This window comes from Pristiophorus japonicus, chromosome 12, assembly GCF_044704955.1.
Source record: "Pristiophorus japonicus isolate sPriJap1 chromosome 12, sPriJap1.hap1, whole genome shotgun sequence".
Lineage (NCBI taxonomy): Eukaryota > Metazoa > Chordata > Chondrichthyes > Pristiophoridae > Pristiophorus > Pristiophorus japonicus.
Window position 1 is genome coordinate 34,459,448 of NC_091988.1, and position 21,814 is coordinate 34,481,261.

Here is a 21,814-nt window from a genome sequence, read left to right on the forward strand (position 1 = left end):
CTAGTTAAGACCTGGATCAGCCAGGACCCGATATTATCGGTTGTGAAACGTTGTATCCTTAGTGGTGATTGGTCTGCCATACCTAAGCATATATGTGAGGAGACCAAACCTTACATCCGTCGCAAAGATGAACTATCCATTCAATCAGATTGTATACTGTGGGGTAATTGTGTTGTAATGCCCAAGAAAGGCAGAGAGAAATTTGTGCATGATTTATATAGCACACATCACGGTATTGTTGTGATGAAAGCCATTGCCAGGTCTCATGTATGGTGGCCTGGAATTGACTCTGATCTGGAATCATGTGTGCATCAGTGCAACACATGCATGCACTTAGTAAAGCACCAGTGGAATCGCCGCTGAGTCTGTGATCGTGGCCATCGAAACCATGGTCCAGGATCCACATCAACTTTACAGGTCCCTTCCTGGGAAAGATGTTCTTAGTTGTGGTGGATGCTTATTCCAAGTGGATAGAGTGTACAATCATGTCATCCAGCACATCCACGATTACCATTGAAAGCCTTCGTGTCATGTTTGCTACGCATGGTCTGCCTGACATCGTTGTAAGCGACAACGGATCTTGCTTCACCACTATGGAGTTCATGAAACTCAATGGTATCAAACATGTGAGGTCAGCACCATTCAAACCCACATCCAATGGACAAGCAGAGCGTGTGGTCCAAACCATCAAGCAGAGTATGAAACATGTAACTCAAGGTTCACTGCAAACTCGCTTGTCACACATATTGCTTAGTTACAGGACAAGACCCCATACACATATCGGGGTCTTCCCTGCTGAACTATTGATAAAGAGAGGTCTTAAGACCAGGCTCTCTCTTGTCCACCCTGACTTGAATAATCGTGTCGAATACAGACGTCAAAGGGTATCATGATCGTGCTACTGTGTCATGCGACATTTCTATCAATGCTCCTGTATATGTACTGAATTATGGTCAAGGTCCCAAATGGATCGCCGGTACTTTTACGGCCAAGGAGGGTAACAGAGTGTTTATCGTTAAGCTCAAGAATGGGCAGACATGCAGGAAACATGTTGATCAGATAAAGCTGCGGCACACGGATGAACCGGAACAGTCTGAGGAAGACACAATCAGTGACCGACCAATCTACCCTCAGTCATCAGAGGACTCCGCTGTCATCAGTGAATCTGGACTTTCAATCACTGACATGGTCAATGAATCTGGACTGTCAATCCCTGACGTGGTCATTGTCACTCCCATCAGATTGGCGACCCAGCCCCCAGTCATAACAGACTCAAAACGCTCGCCCAAGGCTGGAATTGAACTGAGACATTCAACTCAAGAGCGGAAAGCTCCGGACCATCTCAATTTGTAAAAAGACCATTACTAATATCGTCATGTATATATGCTTGGGTTTACTTGCCACCAGGTGGCGCCACTGTCAGAGGTCATTGGGCTGTGCGCACTGTATGTGGCCCAGGTATAAAAGGCCAGCCATCTTGTAATGTAATCACTTTGGGCCCTAATAAAGTAGAGCCAGGTTTGTACCTGTTTGGAGTTTACAGTATTCAGTCTATTGAGTTATTGCATACACAACATGGAGAAAGATTGCAAAGTGCCGCAGTACAGCAGGATCTGGGGGTACTTGTGCATGAAACACAAAAGATTAGTATACAGGTACAGCAAGTGAACAGGAAGGCCAGTGGAATCTTGGCCTTTATTGCAAAGGGGATGGAGTATAAAAACAGGGAAGTCTTGCTACAGTTGTACAGGGTATTGGTGAGGCCACACCTGGAATATTGCGTGCAGTTTTGGTTTCCATATTTACGAAAGGATATACTTGCTTTGGAGGCAGTTCAGAGAAGGTTCACAAGGTTGATTCCGGAGGTGAGGGGGTTGACATGAGGAAAGGTTGAGTAGGTTGGGCCTCCACTCATTGGAATTCCGAAGAATGAGAGGTGATCTTATCAAAATGTATAAGTTTATGAGGGGGCTTGACAGGGTGGATGCAGAGAGGATGTTTCCACTGATAGGGGAGACTAGAACTGGAGGGCATGATCTTAGAATAAGGGGCTGCCCATTTAAAACTGAGATGAGGAGAAATTTCTTCTCTCGGAGGGTTGTGGATCTGTGGAACTCGCTGCCTCAGAGAGCTGTGGAAGCTGGGATATTGAATAAATTTAAGACAAAAACAGACAGTTTCTTAAACAATAAGAGAATAAGGGGTAATGGAGAGCAGACAGGAAAGTGGACCTGAGTCCATGATCGGATCAGCCATGATCGTATTGAATAACGGAACAGGCTCGAGGGGCCATATGGCCTACTCCTGCTCCTATTTCTTATATTCTTATGTTGACATGGTCGACCACAATAGTATAATATTTTGCCAATATATATATAAAGTTCCAATATTCCTGCATAGGGTTAGTGCTGGTGGGGGTGTGTGGGGGAGGGCTGGTTCCCAGCTGGTGCTGGAAGAGGGAAGACTAGAGCTGGGGAGGCCCAAGGATTCCTTGTGGGGCCCAGAGGAGCACTCTGGGTGAATATCGAATCAAAGCACATTGCAACAAGGTCGTGAATACTAGGTAGGCCCCCACCTACCTGTCCCGACTGTCCTCCCAAATTATTTTTTTGCTGACTTAAAATAGCATCCGGCATTTGAATGTAGGGCATGCTCCACGGCCACCATTTTAACTACCCATTCACCCCATTCGTACTGGGCGGGCTGAGTTCAAGTCGGGATTTATTACTGTAATGATCTTATAAAATGCATAGGATTAGATTTCTGTACATGGGAAGCATTAAGGATATGAGCTGATAATCACATATAGTTTTATTTGTTGAATATTTTATCTGAATAAGAAAGGTTTGCAATGATTGTAATTTTTTTAATATAACATCTATAAAGTGTTTCAAATTTGCATGTATGCATGTGATTTTTTTTAGCAACGTAGATCATTCTTACCGTTTGAATGAGCCCATCATTAATAGTTTATTCATAACAGTTCCTTCCACCTCACCAAAAAAGGTTCCAGTCTAGGAGGGAAAAAAAGCAATAAATAATCTTAGAGGAGCTTAGGCCACTGTGGAGATGCAAAGAATAAAATTGCAAATGACAAAGACTAGTGTTTGACATGTTCTAATGTGACAGTTACAAAGATAGGTTTTGGAGAGTTCATTAGTATTCAAAAATCACAGAAGGCTCAGCAGTCAAGATAAGTTATGATAATAATACTCTACATGAAAGGGCAGATGAGGGAACTTATACAACAAACCGGTGAATTATATAATAGACCATTTTTTAAACAAGAGACAAAATAAATTCATAAAAAAATATGAAGCAATCTGAATAACAACTTTTAAACTGCTAAATGGCAATCATTTATTTATATTAAGAAAGAGCTATGTTAGTGTTCCATAAACTGAATGGTTCATACAGCTGGTATTGAATATCTGATCTGTCAAAGGGAATAGTCATTTTTATAAAAAGTGCTTTCTGGTATTTAAGGAAGTGATTGACATAGAAAAACTCAAATATGAATCAAAAATACGATGTTGGAAGTGACCACTACTTGAAAAGTAAAGTGTGATTATAACCAGACTAAGGTCTCTATTTTCGCCATGATTGTGCACCGTTTTTTGGCGTCCAAATGTTTTTTGGCGTGAGGAACTCCCTTTCCAACGTTCGCCAATGTTTGGATGCCGGCACCGACTGTGCGCGCCAGTACTTTTTTACCATAGCATTTTTTGGTGCCGACCTGAGTCAAAATGGGATCGGTCGCCATTTTTGTGCACTTAATCGATTTTGGCTGTCCACTATATTTTTCAGCGTGGTGCACACAGGGGCCAAAAGCACCGCAAAAGAAAACCCATCTGTGAAGTTAAGGAATCGGCACGGTGCACAAGGGGACAGGAGTGAGGCAATAAGAATACAAAATAAAATACTTTTTGTTTCACAGGGAACTCCTTATGGTGCAAGGGAAGAAGATTTCCAGGCCGAAAGGACTTCTCCCCCCACTGCAATCCTGCGCTATTGGACTGCTCCCCACCCCCTGCTGCACCTGGTGCAATCCCGGGCCGAATGCCCCTCCTCCCGCTCAGTCCCGCTCGCCCTGCGAGCTGAAGTTCGGGAGCGAGAGTGCCATTCGACCCGGGATTGCAGCAGGACCGGCTGCGGGATGGGGCGGGGGGGGCGCGCGGTGACCAGCCGGGGTGGGGGGGAAGTGGTGTCAGCAGGTGCAGCGGGGCGAGAGCTCCTTTGTGGCCCTTGCAGTAGCGGTGGGGTAGCAGTCCTTTCGGGGGAGCGGCCTTCAGCTTACTTCAGCGTTTCTGGTTGCCCTGACAACTTCAGCTTTCCGTGCATGCCCAGAGAGTTTTTAGTGCAGACTTGAAGCTCCCCCAGACTAACTTTGGAGAGCACTGCGCCAAATTCAAATATTTATTTGTCAAAAGTCCCGATTTTCTTTGTCCTGGCGCGAACGTACACAAAAAAATTGGCGCCCAAAACTCCAGCAAGTTGAAAATAAGGGCCTAAATGCTGGCATTACTGCAGAAGCTGGAAGCATCTGTACTCTGAGGACAATACAACATTGATTTTGGATGGGGAACTACCTGGAGTTCTCTTCTAGGAAGTTCACATCAGCAAAATGTTAAATCAATTGTATGTTAATATATAACAATGTTTGACTGCTGTCATTGTATTTATATACATCAGTTTATTCAGATTTTGTTGAGTTAGGTTTCCTCTAATTTAACCCCAAATTAATAATTACTAACAGCATTAATATTCCTAATCTATAGAAGAGGAAGAGGGATCTTTTCAGAATTTACAGTATTTACAGCCAGAGCAAAGATCTGGTAAAATTGGTAAATTGAGCTAATCTAGAAATAACCTCTGGGCCTAGAGTTTTTAAAATCTCAGGTATTAGAGTGCAGTATAGAATATTATTATACTGTTAGTTTTATGTAAAAGTAAATGATTGATTGTAATCTCTATCTCAGTCAAAACTGTGTATGTGAGGAGAGGGCAGTTTATTAGGGGAGATCATCTAATTCATCAGGAATTCTGAAAATGTATTGAACTGATTGACAATTTTCACAAAGATATTAACAGATCAGTTAAATATTGTGGACCAGAACAGATGCCCAGAAAAATTGTTTTGATACAAATGCAGTGCATGTTTATTTGCGTCTGATTATCTCAAAAGAAAAGTGTATTTCAAACTAACATCAATTCTAAATATCTTTTAATTTATGTAAAAATTTACATGTGTTTATTGCAGGTATTGTCCTCAAATTTCCCTAAAGTTGCTGACATGTTATGATCTGAAGTAGAGTTCAATTGTCATACCACAAAGTAATTCCATTATTTTATCTTTGTTTGATGATTAACATATAAAACAAGCACACAAAGGCTGCGATATTCCAACCAGGGTGAGACCGGGCAGCCATGGTACGTGGCGGGTGACAAAGCCGTTCCTTGCTCCATCCGCACTGTACGAACAATCTTCCCTTGATGGGGCTTGTTACGCCCACCCTGCAAGGTTCCTGGTCCATTAAAAGGAAGCAGTTCGGATGACATTATTTGATGATGCGTCATCAGTCGATTTCCTTAAGGGACCATGGTCACATTGATTTTGACAGTTGTTCTTTCAGTGTTCAGCAGCATTGAGGTGCTGCAAACACTGACAAACACTGCACAAAGGTGCACGGCTGCACCCAGGCTGACCCATGACCCCCTCCAGATGCTTATGGAGGAAGTAACAGCACGCAGGATAGTTCTCTTCGATTCCAATGGGCGGAAGAGATCTCTCGAGGAAACCAACGCAGCCTGATTGCACATTACACAGGAAGGCACAAGTAGGGATGTCGTCAGGAGGAGCTGGCTGGAGTGGCTCAAATCTTTTGATGATCCCAGTCGGTCATGAGACGTTACTGCAAAGCCACACTGAACCTCATCCTGCTGTGCCACTCATCACATTCCCATCACTCTGCCTTCCCTACTCTACTCCCGCACATCCTTACAGCAACTTACCTTGCACCTCCACCCATCCCTCGCTATCTACATGATCACTTCCCCATCTCACTAGCCACACCTCACACGCACCCTCATCCTAGTCCAATCATACCAACTAACCACACACAAAGGTAGGCATTTGGGTCTTTTAGCCAATGATCATGTAGAGTTTCTGCTAATGTGTTGTCAAACATTGAAATCTTTATTTTGAACACTTTGCGTTCTTGGACAGATTTGTGTGAATCTTTGGAAGTGGCTTAGTGAGTTGTAGTGAATGGTGAGACATAAGGGTACCCCCCGCAGCAGTGATGAGTGTGAAAGGAATGGCTTGGTCATTGCAGGGATGCTTTATGGTGTTGGTGTGGGGTGGTGCCAACCTGGCACATCATGTGGTAGCCAGGGTGTATAGTATAAAGTGCATTACACGTGTCCATGATGAGGCCATCCCTGGCGTTCTGGGCATCAATGTGGCTGGGTGCTGATCCCCTGTGTCCAGTGCAAGATCAGGTGATTGCGGAGAAGGTTGGTGTTGTTGGTGGTGTTGTTGGTCTGTTTAGTGATATTGGTGTTGAGGCTGGTCGTGGTGGGATTCTGAGGACCAAGGTGAGATTTTCTCAAGGGCACCGATGCTGCTAGAATAGATGGCAGCTGAAGTTGAGATAACAGTAGCGATCTGTCAATGGTGAGAGAGGTTGCTCCAAGGAGGTGACAGTGGATAGAGAGTTCACTGCAGACATTTCCAAACTGCATACAGCTCAAAAGTGTCTTCCAAGTCCTGAAGGTCTCAGCCTCTGAGATTGGAAAGTGAACAGCTGTGAAATGGTCGCTTTTATACCACTTCTGCAGTTGTCAACTAGTCAAAGCAAAGGAGTCATTGAGAATCCGACACCCTTATCTGACGTGAAGCCCGAGCGACGGGAAGCTTCTGAAAAACTTGGCAAAATGGTAAGTACCTGGTAAAATTCTTTTTTAATATTTCTAAACGACCTCTTAATGATCTTAATTGGCTGGTCCGCCGCTTGGTGTCAGGTCTGTGAACCGCAGCCAGATTCGACACTTTGGAAATTGATAAGGAGGCAGGTTCAGAGTGGGATCCCAACCCAATGTCAATTTTGGCCATTTTGACAGCCTCCTAACCCGCACTCACAGGGCTGGTAGGATTCTGGCTAAAAGGTGCATTTTAACATTTATTTTAAAGGCAAGATTTTGCAATTTAATATATATTACTTATATGGTCACTTCAGCAAAATATGACATTTGTAAAAAATAAAAATGGAAACATTTTCCCATTAGTTACAGGACCAATTCTCCCTTGAAGCCTGATGCTTAAAAATCCATTGTGATTCTTGACATTCTATTTGTGTTACAATGGTTTCAGTAATGAGTTTAAGATGAATACACACAGGCAACTCTCAGAAGGATTAAAATTCCAGAGTAGAACTGTGAGTGAAAGCACTTGATTGGGCCAGCTTTCTGGACAGATAGTAATTTTTCAGAATTCCTGCAGCATAAGATTCCCAGATGGAACTTGATCTACCAATCAAAGTGTCTTCCTGCCTAAAAAGACAGACTATTGCAATTACATGTAAATTATATTTAAAAGTAAATGTCAAAAGCTTACAGTAAATTTAATTTGCTGTGTGATATGTCTAAAAATACTGCAGAAATGGGAAATATTACCCGATCTCCTTCTTAAAAGAATATTTTGTTCTCGGACAGGAAATTAATAGTCATCTTAAAGGAAACGACAGCAGCTAAATTTGAAACTGGAAGAAAATATTTACAAAAGATAAATCATGACAAATGTCAACTGCTACTGTGGCCTAGAAATTTGATCATCCTGCGCCGGGACATCAGGCACTAAATGGGCGTGTAAACGTCCAATATGACTGGCAGCAAGCGTGCACTCTTTACGAGCTGGAAGTGCGCTGCCTGCCATATTGGCTCGGGCTTCTCCATTGGTGACAACGAGCCGTTAGAACTATTTAAAGCAATGCATAAAATACTCAAATTAAGGTCCTATGGCGGACCCGTTGTGATGTTGGGCTGCCCCAGCACCTGACTTGCTACGCAATAAATTTGCCCAGCAACTCGTAGCATTAACAGCAGGAAGGATCCTTCACCAGTGTTTATTTTAAAGAGGGATCATCCACTACTTACAAGTTAGTTGTTGGTTTGTCATTTCAGACTACTGGTTAACTTGTGTGCATTTTTTAGTCTGTTATCTGACTTTGGAAACCGAATTTTGGCTGCCGAGAAGATTTTGTTGGTGTTGCACTGTTTTTGGCGACCTTCTAAACTGTTTGACTGTAGTCATGGGTGGTCTGGTAGCACTGCCTTTGGGGAGGAGGAGGAGCAAAAAGAAAAACAGCAGAGCACAGGAGCAGCTGTGACAAGAGGAATGAGGAGCAGGGCATTGAGCAGGAGGCATTACTCATAGCAGGTATTCGGGAGTTCTTCTCTTACATCAGCTTTCCTGAGAATCAATGTATAGGGCGTCTTCACTGTCCCGAGCTATGCCACCTGCTGCAGCCACAACTCAAACTTCTCACTAGGGCATGGACAACACTGCCTATGGCTGCCAATGTCGCCATGGCCCTTAACTTTTATGCCACAGGCTCCTTTCAGGCTACAGCAGATGGCATCAGTGACATATTGCAGTAGGCAGTCTACCACTGTATCAAAGAGGTCACCAAAGCTCTTTACATCAGGAGGAACAACTGCATTACTTTCCCCATGGAGAGCAAAGCAGAATGAGAATGCACCAGGCTTCACCTGCTTGGTGCCATATTTGCGCACACATTGCAATGCATGCTCCCCATCACCACAGTTGCATTTTTATCAATCAAGAAGGATTCCATTCCCTCAACATACAATTAGTTTGCGACCACATACAACGCATCATGTCGACTTGTGCCCAGTTTTCTGGCAGTGTCATAGCTCATTCATCATGCACCAGCCCTCTGTGCCGCCTTTATTCCAGTCAAGCGTCAGGTTACAGGCTGGCTATTGAGCGACAAAGGCTATCCCCATCAGACTGGGCTCATGACTCATGTCAGGAATCTGGGCACAGCTATAGAGCAGCCCTTCAACGAGAGCCACGCTGCCACAAGAAACGTGATCTAATAAACAATTTATGTGCTCAAGGAACACTTCCACTGCCTGTAACATTCAGGAAGAGCTTTGCAGTACACCCAAGCAGGTATCCAGATTTGTGGTCATTTGCTGCATGTTGCACAACTTTTCCATATGAGGGACCAGCTCTTACCACCGGGGCAGCAACAAGTGCAGTAGGGGCAAGAAGGTAGGTGGGGCGAGGGGGAGGAGGAAGATTGAAAGAGGAGGAAGAGCAGGAAGACAGTTAGCGACCACCAGTGTCCCAAACTACCAGATCTCTCGGAGAGCAGCTTATGGAAGTGTGCTTCACCAAAACCAGGCCTCCCAACCCCAGTGCACCAACAGTCCCACAATCCTTACCACTGCACTTACCCTACGATCATTGGATCACCTTCCTTCAGTCCAGCCTTACAGGTCTTGCCCTCACTTCACTATGAATATAAAGACCAACACCAATCCAGAACAAAAAATACATTTATCAAGCAACTCAATTCCATCTGTATCTAATAGTTAACAGAAATAATTATGAGTCGCCCTTGTGCAAGTCCTTAGAACCCGCCTTGTGCGCTTAGTTATTTATCCCAGTGCTCCTATGAAGCATTCCCCAATGGCTACAGCATGAGAGGTGAAAGGCTGCTGAGCTTTTGTTTGAGACACTTCCGATGGTCATGGTGGGCGCCCTCAAGCAGCTGTGCGCCTTGAGGCTTTTCTTCCCTTCCTTTCACCGATACCTCAGGAGTCCCTCAAGAATCTATCCTTGGCTCGGCCCCCTCTTTGTCAGCTGCAAGCTGCCCCAAAGATCAGTGCTGGGGCCTCAGCTATGTATAATCTATATTAATGACTTAGATGAAGGGACCGAGTGCAATGTATCCAAGTTTGCTGATGATACATAGCTAGGTAGGAAAGTAACCTGTGAGGAGGACGCAAAGAGTCTATAAAGGGATATAGACAGGTTAAATGAGTGGGCAATAAGGTGGCAGATGGGGTATAATGTGGGGAAATGTGAGGTAGGAAGAATAGAAAAGCAGATTATTTTTTAAATGGTGAGAAACGATTAAGTATTTGTGTTTAGAGAAAAGTAGGTGTATTAGTACAAGAAATACAGAGAGGTACAGCAGGCAATGAGGAAGGCAAATGGTATGTTGGCCCTTATTGCAAGAGGGTTGGAGTACAAGAGAAACATAGAAACATAGAAAATAGGTGCAGAAGTAGGCCATTCGGCCCTTCGAGCCTGCACCGCCATTCAATGAGTTCATGGCTGAATATGCAACTTCAGTACCCCATTCCTGCTTTCTCGCCATACCCCTTGATCCCCCTAGTAGTAAGGACTACATCTAATTCCTTTTTGAATATATTTAGTGAATTGGCCTCAACAACTTTCTGTGGTAGAGAATTCCACAGGTTCACCACTCTCTGGGTGAAGAAGTTTCTCCTCATTTCGGTCCTAAATGGCTTACCCCTTATCCTTAGACTGTGACCCCTGGTTCTGGACTTCCCCAACATTGGGAACATTCTTCCTGCATCTAACCTGTCTAAACCCGTCAGAATTTTAAATGTTTCTATGAGATCCCCTCATTCTTCTGAACTCCAGTGAATACAAGCCCAGCTGATCCAGTCTTTCTTGATATGTCAGTCCCGCCATCCCGGGAATCAGTCTGGTGAACCTTCGCTGCACTCCCTCAATAGCAAGAATGTCCTTCCTCAAGTTAGGAGACTAAAATTGTACACAATACTCCAGGTGTGGCCTCACCAAGGCCCTGTACAACTGTAGCAACACCTCCCTGCCCCTGTACTCAAATCCCCTCACTATGAAGGCCAACATGCCATTTGCTTTCTTAACTGCCTGCTGTACCTGCATGCCAACCTATAATGACTGATGTACCATTACACCCAGGTCTTGTTGCACCTCCCCTTTTCCTAATATGTCACCATTCAGATAATAGTCTGTCTCTCTGTTTTTACCACCAAAGTGGATAACCTCACATTTATCCACATTATATTTCATCTGCCATGCATTTGCCCACTCACCTAACCTATCCAAGTCACTCTGCAGCCTCATAGCATCCTCCTCGCAGCTCACACTGCCACCCAACTTAGTGTCATCCGCAAATTTGGAGATAATACATTTAATCCCCTTGTCTAAATCATTAATGTACAATGTAAACAGCTGGGGCCCCAGCACAGAACCTTGCGGTACCCCACTAGTCACTGCCTGCCATTCTGAAAAGTACCCATTTACTCCTACTCTTTGCTTCCTGTCTGCCAACCAGTTCTCAATCCACGTCAGCACACTACCCCCAATCCCATGTGCTTTAACTTTGCACATTAATCTCTTGTGTGGGACCTTGTCGAAAGCCCTCTGAAAGTCCAAATACACCACATCAACTGGTTCTCCCTTGTCCATTCTACTGGAAACATCCTCAAAAAATTCCAGAAGATTTGTCAAGCATGATTTCCCTTTCACAAATCCATGCTAACTTGGACATATCATGTCACCTCTTTCCAAATGCGCTGCTATGACATCCTTAATAATTGATTCCATCATTTCACCCACTACCGATGTCAGGCTGACCGGTCTATAATTCCCTGTTTTCTCTCTCCCTCCTTTTTTAAAAAGTGGGGTTACATTGGCTACCCTCCACTCCATAGGAACTGATCCAGAGTTTATGGAATGTTAGAAAATGACTGTCAATGCCTCGGCTATTTCCAAGGCCACCTCCTTAAGTACTCTGGAATGCAGACCATCAGGCTCTGGGGATTTATCGGCCTTCAATCCCATCAGTTTCCCCAACACAATTTCCTGACTAATAAGGATTTCCCTCAGTTCCTCCTTCTTACTAGACCCTCTGACCCCTTTTATATCCGGAAGGTTGTTTGTGTCCTCCTTCGTGAATACCGAACCAAAGTACTTGTTCAATTGGTCTGCCATTTCTTTGTTCCCCGTTATGACTTCCCCTGATTCTGACTGCAGGGGAGCTACGTTTGTCTTTACTAATCTTTTTTCTCTTTACCTATCTATCGAAGCATTTGCAGTCCATCTTAATGTTCCCTGCAAGCTTCCTCTCGTACTCTATTTTCCCTGCCCTAATCAAACCCTTTGTCCTCCTCTGCTGAGTTCTAAATTTCTCCCAGTCCCCGGGTTCGCTGCTATTTCTGGCCAATTTGTATGCCACTTCCTTGGCTTTAATACTATCCCTGATTTCCCTTGATAGCCACAGTTGAGCCACCTTCCCTTTTTTATTTTTACGCCAGTAAGAGAAAGGAAGTCTTGCTACAATTGTAGGGTCTTGGTGAAACCACACCTGGAGTACTGCGCACAGTTTTGGCCTCCTTATCTAAGGAAGGATATACTTGCCTTAGAGGCTATACAATGATTCTGACGGGACGGGATGGGACAGGTTAGATGCAGGTGGATTGTTCCTGATGTTGGGGAAGTCCAGAACCAGGGGACACAGTCTTAGGATAAGGGGTAGGCCATTTAGGACTGAGATGAGGAGAAACTTCTTCACTCAGAGAGTTGTTAACCTGTGGAATTTCATACCATAGAGAGTTGTTGATGCCAGTTCATTGGATATATTCAAGAGAGAGTTAGATATGGCCCTTACGGCTAACGGATCAAGGGGTATGGAGAGAAGGCAGGAAAGGGGTACTGAGGGAATGATCAGCCATGATCTTATCGAATGGTGGTGCAGGCTCGAAGGGCCGAATGGCCTACTCCTGCACCTATTTTCTATGTTTTCTATGTTCCATGTATTAGATCGATTTCTGGGATGAGAGGGTTGTCCGATGAGAAGAGATTCTGTAGATTGGGCCTATACTCTCTGAAGTTTAGAAGAATGAGAGGTGATCTCATTGAAACATATAAGATTTTGAGGGGAATCGACAGGGCAGACGCTGAGAGATTGTTGCCCCTGGCTGGAGAGTCTAGAACAAGGGGGAAGAAATTGCACAGCGTCCTGTTTGGGGTGATAATTGTTGTGGTAACACAAAAGTATCACTGGGCGCTACGTAAGTGAAGCCGATGCAAACTTCCGGTTTAGCACTCCAGGAAGGAAGTGGAGCGCTAAATCAAGCCAGCAAGTGGGGTGGTAGTGGTGCAGCGCTGCACAATGTCCCGTGCAGCACTTCCGGGATCCGAGGCTCCTTCCCTTCCTTAAAGGGAAGGGCCATCGCTGCAGGCTCTGCATGGAAACGATGTACCTCTTCGCCGATGCCAGCCGTGATCTGCGACGATCAACCCCAAGCACTCTAACAGAGTGCAGGACTGATCAATCGCGGCACAGCAAAATGGTGAAAAATAACCTAAGGGGTGAAAACAAATGCTTTACTTACCCAATTGGCCTTACCTTTAAATACCGCTCCCCAAGCGGCCGGCCTCCATTACAACGCCTCCGGCAGCAGCCGGTGTCAACACCCGGTGAAGCTGCAGGAGGCGGAATCGAAGTTAAAATCCGGGGCACAGCGCAGCCGAATGACATCACGATCTCTGGGGTGCAGGAGATTGTGGCGCTAATGGCCATGGCAAGGTTGGGGAGCCGCTGTCAACCCGCCACCACGTGACTTTCCCAGATGTCGGGTTTATCAATACTGAACAGACCTGACTCGCAGCGGCAGGGGAGGCACTTTAGGTCATTATAACCCTTTTAAAAGCCACTTAAAAAGTATTTTAAGCTCACCTTCAGAGTTTACCAGGTTGCCCACTGGGTCTAAACTTCTCAGGGATCATGTCAGATAAGGTCGGGAGTTCTGTTACCATGAAATTATCTTTTTATTGACAGCTGCAAATAAAAGCTCCCATCTCACAGCTGTTCACTTTCCAAGCTCAGAAGCTTACTGCATTTGGAAGCCAGATTGAGATTTATCAGCTTGCAGATGTCTGGAGCAAACTCTCTATCCAGTGTCACCTCATTGGAACAACCCGTCTCACCACTGACAGATTGCTTCTGTCATCTCAAGTTCATCTGCCATCTATTACATCAGCATCGGTACATTTGAAACTATCTCACCTTGTTCCTCAGAATCCCACCTCAATCAGCAGCACCAACAGCCACACCAACCTTTTCCACAATCAACTGATGCTGCACAGGACAGAAAGCATTAGCACCCGATCACATTGTTGCCCGGGAGGCCAGGGATGGCCTCACCATGGCCAGATTTACTTCACTTGATTCTGTACGCCCTGGCTGCCACATAATGCAGCAGATTAGCACCACCTCACACCACCATAAAGCATCTTCACAATGCCCAAGCCATTCCTTTCACACTCATCGCCACTGCGGGGATACCGTTATGTCTCACCATTCACTGTAACTCACTAAGCCACTTCCAAAGGTGCACACAGACCTGCCCAAGAACGCAAAATGTTGAAAATAAGGATTTCAATGTTTGACAGCACATTAACAGAAACTTCACGTGAACATTGGCTTAAATACCCAAGTAAGTTGGTGTGATTGGACTAGGATGAGGGTGAGTGTGAGGGGTGACTAGTGAGATGGGGAAGTGATAATGTAGATAGAGAGGGATGGGCGGAGGTGCAAGCTAAGTACAGTGAGAGTAAGGATGTGCACGAGTAGGGCAGGGAAGGCAGTGTGATGAGGATGTGTTGAGGTTGAATGTGGCTTTGAAGTAACATTTCATGATCCATCAAGATTATTGAAAGGTTTGCGCCAGTGCAGCCAGGTCCTCCTGACGACATCCCAGCTTATACCCTCCTGTGCAATGTGCAACCAGGCTGCGTTGGTCTCATGGGGAGGTCTCTTCTGCCCATTGGAAGGGAAGAGAACCTCCCTGAGTGCGATGACTCCCTCCAGAAGAATATAGAGGAAGTTATGGGAGAGCCTGGGTGCAGCCCTGCACCTCTGTGCAGTGCTCGTTCGTGTTTGCAGCATCTCAATGCTGTAAAACACTGACAGCACAACTGTCAAAATCAATTTGCGCATGATCCCTTTAAGAAAACTGGCGGATGACGTGTCATCAAGTGATGTCATCAGACCCACTTCCTTCAATTGGCCGACAAATGTGTTGGGTGGGCTTAAGAAGCCCAGTGACGGTAAAATCATTTTGGACAGCGGGCTGGAGCCGGCAGCGAGGTCGGGAGCCGTCTCTCAAACTTTGCCCGCCACAGACCCGTTGAGGTCGGGGAAATTGCAGCCATGGGGTCAGCTTCCACATCTCCACTGATGCCTCCCAGCTTTATCGCTCCGGACCCCTCCACCGACTCTGTGTTGTCAGACTGCTTGTCCAACATCCACTCTTGGATGTGTTGCAATTTTCTCCAGTTAAAAGTCAGGAAGACCAAACCCATTCCCTATAACCCCTATATTTATGGGGAGGTGAGGAAGGTACAGGTGAGTGCGGGATAAACCAGCAAGGGTGGGGATGCGGAGCTCCTGCCAAATTAAACACAGGTCCCGGGTGGGAAAGCCAGTGGCAGGAAGGTGCAGCCGAGGACCTGTGGGGATGGTCCCAGCAATTGGGAGGGAAGGAGCGAGAGACTGGGACTTGTGGGGGAGGTCGCCGATCTGGGCGGGGCTAGAAAAAGGCCGCGATCAGCTGAGGGAGGCCGTAGGCTTCCTTGAGGGGCTGGTGGAAGCATTCCTGCTTTTCCTGGCCCACAAGGAGTGCTGTAAAAGGAACTTCCTTCTTCAGCCGACAGCCGTGTTTCCCGAGCCCTGGAAAACCTGGCCAGCAGCTGTTAAATATAATCAGCTTCCCAACTGCACAATGGAAGCCTGATTTAAATATGTCTCTAAGGCTGCCGTAAAAGTGGTGGCAGGTCTATATGCAGTAGGCTAGGAACGTAGTCCCCATTTTGACATTTTTAAAACCCCCCTGACCCTTTCCTGCCGGCCGTGGGGGCATTAATATTGAGGTCATTGTCTTCAGTCCTTGCTACAAACTGGGAAGAACAAAACTATCGGCCATCAACATAAGTTAAGAACGGGGTTAAATTCCGGAACTAGTAATCCAGAGGACTGGACTAATAATCCAGAGACGTGAGTTCCAATCCCACCTCGGCAGCTGTGGAAATTAAATTCAGTTAAATTAAAAAATAAAATCTGGAATAAAATGCTAGTGTCAGCAATGGTGACCATGAAAGTACCCGATTGTCGTAAAAACCCAACTGGTTCACTAATGTCCTTTAGGGAAGAAAACCTGCCGTCCTTATCTGGTGTGGCCTATATGTGACTTCAGACCCACAGCAATGTGGTTGATTCTTAACTGCCCTCTGAAATGGCCAAGCAAGCCACTCAGTTGCAACAAACCGCTACAGAAAACAATAATAAAAATAAAAACAGGATCGACCTTGGCACTGGCTTTAGGCATGACAACGGCACACCCAGCACAGTTGACCTTTTAAAGTCCTCCTCACTAACCTCTGGGGACTTGTGCCACAATTCGGAGAGCTGTCACACAGACTAGTCAAATAACAGCCTGACATAGTCATACTCACAGAATCACACCTTTCAGCCAATGTCCCAGATTCCTTCATCACCATCCCTGGGTTTCTCCTGTCCCACCGGCAGGACAGATCCACCAGAGGTGGCAGTACAGTGGTATACAGTCGGGAGGGAGTGGCCCTGGGAGCAAGTCAATACGCGGGACTGCCTAATACAATACCTCAATATTGACTCCGACTCCATGAAGTCTCATGGCTTCAGGCCAAGCATGGGCAAGGAAACCTCCTGCTGATTACCAGCTACCACCCTCCCTCAGCTGGTGAATCAGTACTCCTCCATGTTGAACACCACTTGGAAGAAGCACTGAGGGTAGTAAAGGCACAGAATGTACTCTGGGTGGGGGACTTCAATGTCCATCACCAAGAGTGGCTCGGTAGAACCACTACTGACTGAGCTGGCCAACTTCTGAAGGGCATAACTGCCAGACTGGGCCTGCAGCAGGGGGTAAGAAAACTAACACAAGGGAAAAACCTAATAGACCTCATCCTCACCAATCTACCTGTCGCATATGCATCTGTCCATGACAGCATTGGTAGCAGTGATCACCGCACAGTCCTTGTACAGACGAAGTCCAGTCTTCACACTGAAGACATCCTCCATCGTATTGTGTGGCACTCCCATCGTGCTAAATGGGATAGATTTAGAACAGATCTAGCAGCTCAAAACTGAACATCCTTGAGGCACTGTGGCTATTAACAGCACAATCTGTAACCTCATGGCCCGGCATATCCCTCACTCTACCATTACCATCAAGCCAGGGGACCAACCCTGGTTCAACAAGGAGTACAGAAGAGCATGCCAGGAGCAGCACCAGGCATTCCTAAAAATGAGGTACCAACCTGGGAAAGCTGCAACACAGGACTACATGCATGCTAAGCAGCGGAAGCAGCATGCTATAGACAGGGCTGAGGGATCCCACGATCAGCAGATCAGCTCAAAGCTCTGCAGTCCTGCCACATCCAGTCATGAATGGTGGTAGACAATTGAACAACTAACAGGAGGAGGCTCCATAAATATCCCCATTCTCAATGATGGCAGAGTCGAGCACGCAAGTGCAAAAGACAAGACTGATGCATTTGCAACCTTCATTCAGAAATGCCAAGTGGATGATCCATATCGGCCTCCTCCTGAGGTCCCCACCATCACAGAAGCCAGTCTTCAGCCATTTCGATTCACTCCACGTGATATCAAGATGGAGCTGAGCGCACTTGATACAGCAAAGGTTATGGGCCCCGTCAACATCCTGGCTGTCATGCTGAAGACTTGTGCTCCAGAACTAGCCGTTCCTCTTGCCAAGATGTTCGAGTTCAGCTACAACACTGGCATCTATCCGACAATGTGGAAAACAGCTCAGTTATGTTCGATCCACAAAAAGCAGGACAAATCCAATCCGACCAATTACCACCCCATCAGTCTACTATCAATCATCAGCAAAGTGATGAAAGGTGTCGTTGACAGTGCTATCAAGCAGCACTTACTCACCAATAACCTGCTCATCGATGCTCAGTTTGGGTTCCGCCAGGACCACTTGGCTCCAGACCTCAATACAGACCTCAGACCATGGTCCAAACATTGACAAAAGAGCTGAATTCCAGAGGTGAGGTGAGACTGACAGTCCTTGACATCAAGACAGCATTTGACTGAGTGCGACATCAAGGATCTCTAGTAAAATTGAAGTCAATGGGAATCAGGGGGAAAACTCTCCACTGACTGGAGTCATACCTAGCACAAAGGAAGATGGTTGTGATGGTTTGAGATCAATCATCCCAGCCCCAGGATATCGCTGCAGGAGTTCCTCAGGGCAGTGTCCTAGGCCCAACCATCTTCAGCTGCTTTATCAATGACCTTTCCTCCATCATAAAGTAAAAATGAGGAAGTTCGCTGATGATTGCATAGTGTTCAGTTCTATTCGCAACTCCTCAGAAAATGAATCAGTCCATGCCTGTCTGCAGCAAGACCTGGATGACATTCAGGCTTGGGTTGATAAGTGGCAAGTAACATGCGTGCCACACAAGTGCCAGGCAATGACCATCTATTACAAGTGAGAGTCTATAACCACTTCCTCTTGATATTCAATGGTATTGCCATTGCTGAATCCCGCACCATCAACATCCTGGGCAGGTCACCATTGACCAGAAACTTAACTAGACCAGCCACATAAATACTGTGGCAACAAGAGCAGGTCAGAGGTTGGGTATTCTGCGGTGAGTGTCTCACCTCCCGACTCCCCAAAGCCTTTCCACCATCTACAAGGCACAAGTCAAGAGTGTGATGGAATACTCTCCACTTGCCTGGATGAGTGCAACTCCAACAACACTCAAGAAGCTCGACACCATCCAGGATAAAGCAGCCGGCTTGATTGGCATCCTGTCCACCGCCTTCAACATTCACTCCCGCCTCCACCACCGGCGCACCGTGGCTGCAGTGTGTACCATCCACTGCAGCAACTCGCCAAGGCTTCTTCGGCAGCACCTCCCAAACCGGCGGCCTCTACCACCTAGAAGGACAAGGGCAGCAGGCGCATGGGAGCACCATCACCTGCAAGTTCCCCTCCAAGTTACACACCATCCTGACTTGGAAATATATCGCCGTTCCTTCATTGGCGCTGGATCAAAAACCTGGAACTCCCTCCCTAACAGCACTATGGGAGATCCTTCATCACAAGGGCTGCAGCAGTTCAAGAATGCGGCTCACCACCACCTTCTCAAGGGCAATTAGGCATGAGCAATAAATGCTGGCCTTTCCAGTGACACCCATATCCTGGAACGAATAAAAATAGAAATTAAATTAGCAATTCAGAAGAAACTTATTTTCCCAGAGAGTGGTAAGAATGTGGAAATCGCTACCACAGGGAGTGGTTGAGGTGAATAGTATAGATGCATTTAAGGAGAAGCTAGATAAGCATATGAGGGAGAGGGGAACAGAAGGTTATTCTAGTAGAATTAGATGACGAAGGATGGGAGGAGGCTCAAGTGGAGCATAAACACTAGCGTAGGCTGGTTGGGTCGAATGGCCTGTTTCTGTGCTGTATATTCTATGTAACATGCAAAAAACACTGTCGCCTCGCCATCAATTCAATCCCCCTCCTGCCTTCTGTCTCAAGTTGAATCAGGATGTTCGCAGCCTCAGTATCTTATTTGAACTTCCTACCCTCTCCATCACAAAGACCGTAATTCAACCTCCGTAACACTGCCCGCCTTTGCCCCTGCACAAGTTCATTTGCTGCTGATGTCTTTGTCACTTCAAGACTCGATTATTCCAATGCTCTTCTGGCTGCACTCCAATCTTCAGCTCATTAAAAAGTCTGTTGACCATATCTTATCCCGTACCAAGTTCCACTCATTCATAAACTGTGTACTCACTGATCTACATTGGCTCTCATTCCTCTAACACCTCAAATATAAAATTCTCATCCTCGTGTTTAAATCCCTTCAGGGCCTTGCCGCTCTCTGTCTCTGTAACTTCTGCCAGCTTTACAACCCCCTCCGCCCCCTACCCCAAGAACTCTCCACTTCTCCGACTCTGGCCTGTAGTGCACCCCTCCCCCCTTCACCCCATTAGCAAAATTACTTCAGTCTTCTAGGCCCTACGCTCTGGAATTCACTCCCTAAACCTCTTTGTTTTGCCATCATCCACTATTACTATAGGACCCTCCTCTTTGACCAAACTTTTAGTCATCCCTTTTAATATTCCTTTAACTTGGCTCCATTTTGTCTGATTACACTTCTGTGATGTTCCTTGGGACATTTTTCGACGCTAAAGATGCTTTATAAATGAAAGTTGTTGTTCTTTATGATGTTCTTCTTCCTCCTGGCCCTATAAAAACATTTTTTTCACCTACCTATCAGAGCCTCCGCTGCTTGGCTGACAGTTTCTACTGAGTGGAATGTTCACCACAGACGCTCTCCTCAGTATGTGTAAAAATAGCTTTAGAAGCATAGAAACATAGAAAATAGGTGCAGGAGTAGGCCATGCGGTGGAGGAGAATTTCCTGGAGTATATTAGGGATGGTTTTCTGGACCAATATGTCGAGGAACCAACTAGAGGGCTGGCCATCCTAGACTGGGTGATGTGTAATGGGAAAGGACTAATTAGGAATCTAGTTGTGCGAGGCCCCTTGGGGAAGAATGACCATAATATGGTAGAATTCTTTATTAAGATGGAGAGTGGCACAGTTAACTCAGAGACTAGGGTCCTGAACTTCAGGAAAGGTAACTTCGATGGTATGAGACGTGAATTGGCGAGAATAGACTGGCGAGTGATACTTAAAGAGTTGACGGTGGATAGGCAATGGCAAACATTTATAGATCAAATGGATGAACTTCAACAATTGTAAATCCCTGTCTGGAATAAAAATAAAACGGGGAAGGTGGCTCAACCGTGACTAACAAAGGAAATTAAGGATAGTGTTAAATCCAAGGAAGAGGCATATAAATTGGCCAGAAAAAGCAGCAAATCTGAGGACTGGGAGAATTTTATAATTCAGCAGAGGAGGACAAAGGGTTTAATTAGGAGGGGGAAAATAGAGTATGAGAGGAAGCTTGCTGGGAACATAAAAACTGACTGCAAAAGCTTCTATAGATACGTGAAGAGAAAAAGATTAGTGAAGTCCCTTGCAGTCAGATTCAGGTGAATTTATAATGGGGAACAAAGAAATGACGGACCAGTTAGACAAATACTTTGGTTCTGACTTCACGAAGGAAGACACAAATAACCTTCTGGAAATACTAGGGGACCGAGGGTCCAGTGAGAAGGAGGAACTGAAGGAAATCCTTATTAGGTGGGAAATTGTGTTGGGGAAATTGATGATATTGAAGGCCGATAAATCCCCGGGGCCTGATGGTCTGCATCCCAGAGTACTTAAGGAAGTGGCCCTAGAAATAATGGATGCATTGGTGATCATTTTCCAACAGTCTATCAACTCGGGATCAGTTCCTATGGACTGGAGGGTAGCTAATGTAATACCACTTTTTAAAAAAGGAGGGAGAGAGAAAACGGGTAATTATAGACCAGTTAGCCTGACATCGGTAGTGGGAAAAATGTTGGAATCAATTATTAAAGATGAAATAGCAGCGCATTTGGAAAGCAGTGACAGGATCGGTCCAAGTCAGCATGGATTTATGAAAGGGAAATCATGCTTGACAAATCTTCTATATTTTTTTGAGGAGGTAGAGTGGACAAGGGAGAACCAGTGGATGTGGTGTATTTGGACTTTCAAAAGCGGTCTGTACACAACTCCCACT

At 45.7% G+C, this 21,814-nt stretch overlaps 1 protein-coding gene across 1 annotated transcript in view; it reads right to left on the minus strand.

Annotated features, from left to right (window-relative positions):
* cacna2d3a (calcium channel, voltage-dependent, alpha 2/delta subunit 3a) overlaps positions 1-21,814 on the minus strand; it is a 1,147,786-nt gene that overhangs the window by 152,640 nt on the left and 973,332 nt on the right. The window contains exon 30 of the mRNA XM_070894764.1: positions 2,944-3,014. Coding sequence (XP_070750865.1) covers positions 2,944-3,014 — 71 coding nt within the window. The remainder of the gene's footprint in view (positions 1-2,943; positions 3,015-21,814) is intronic.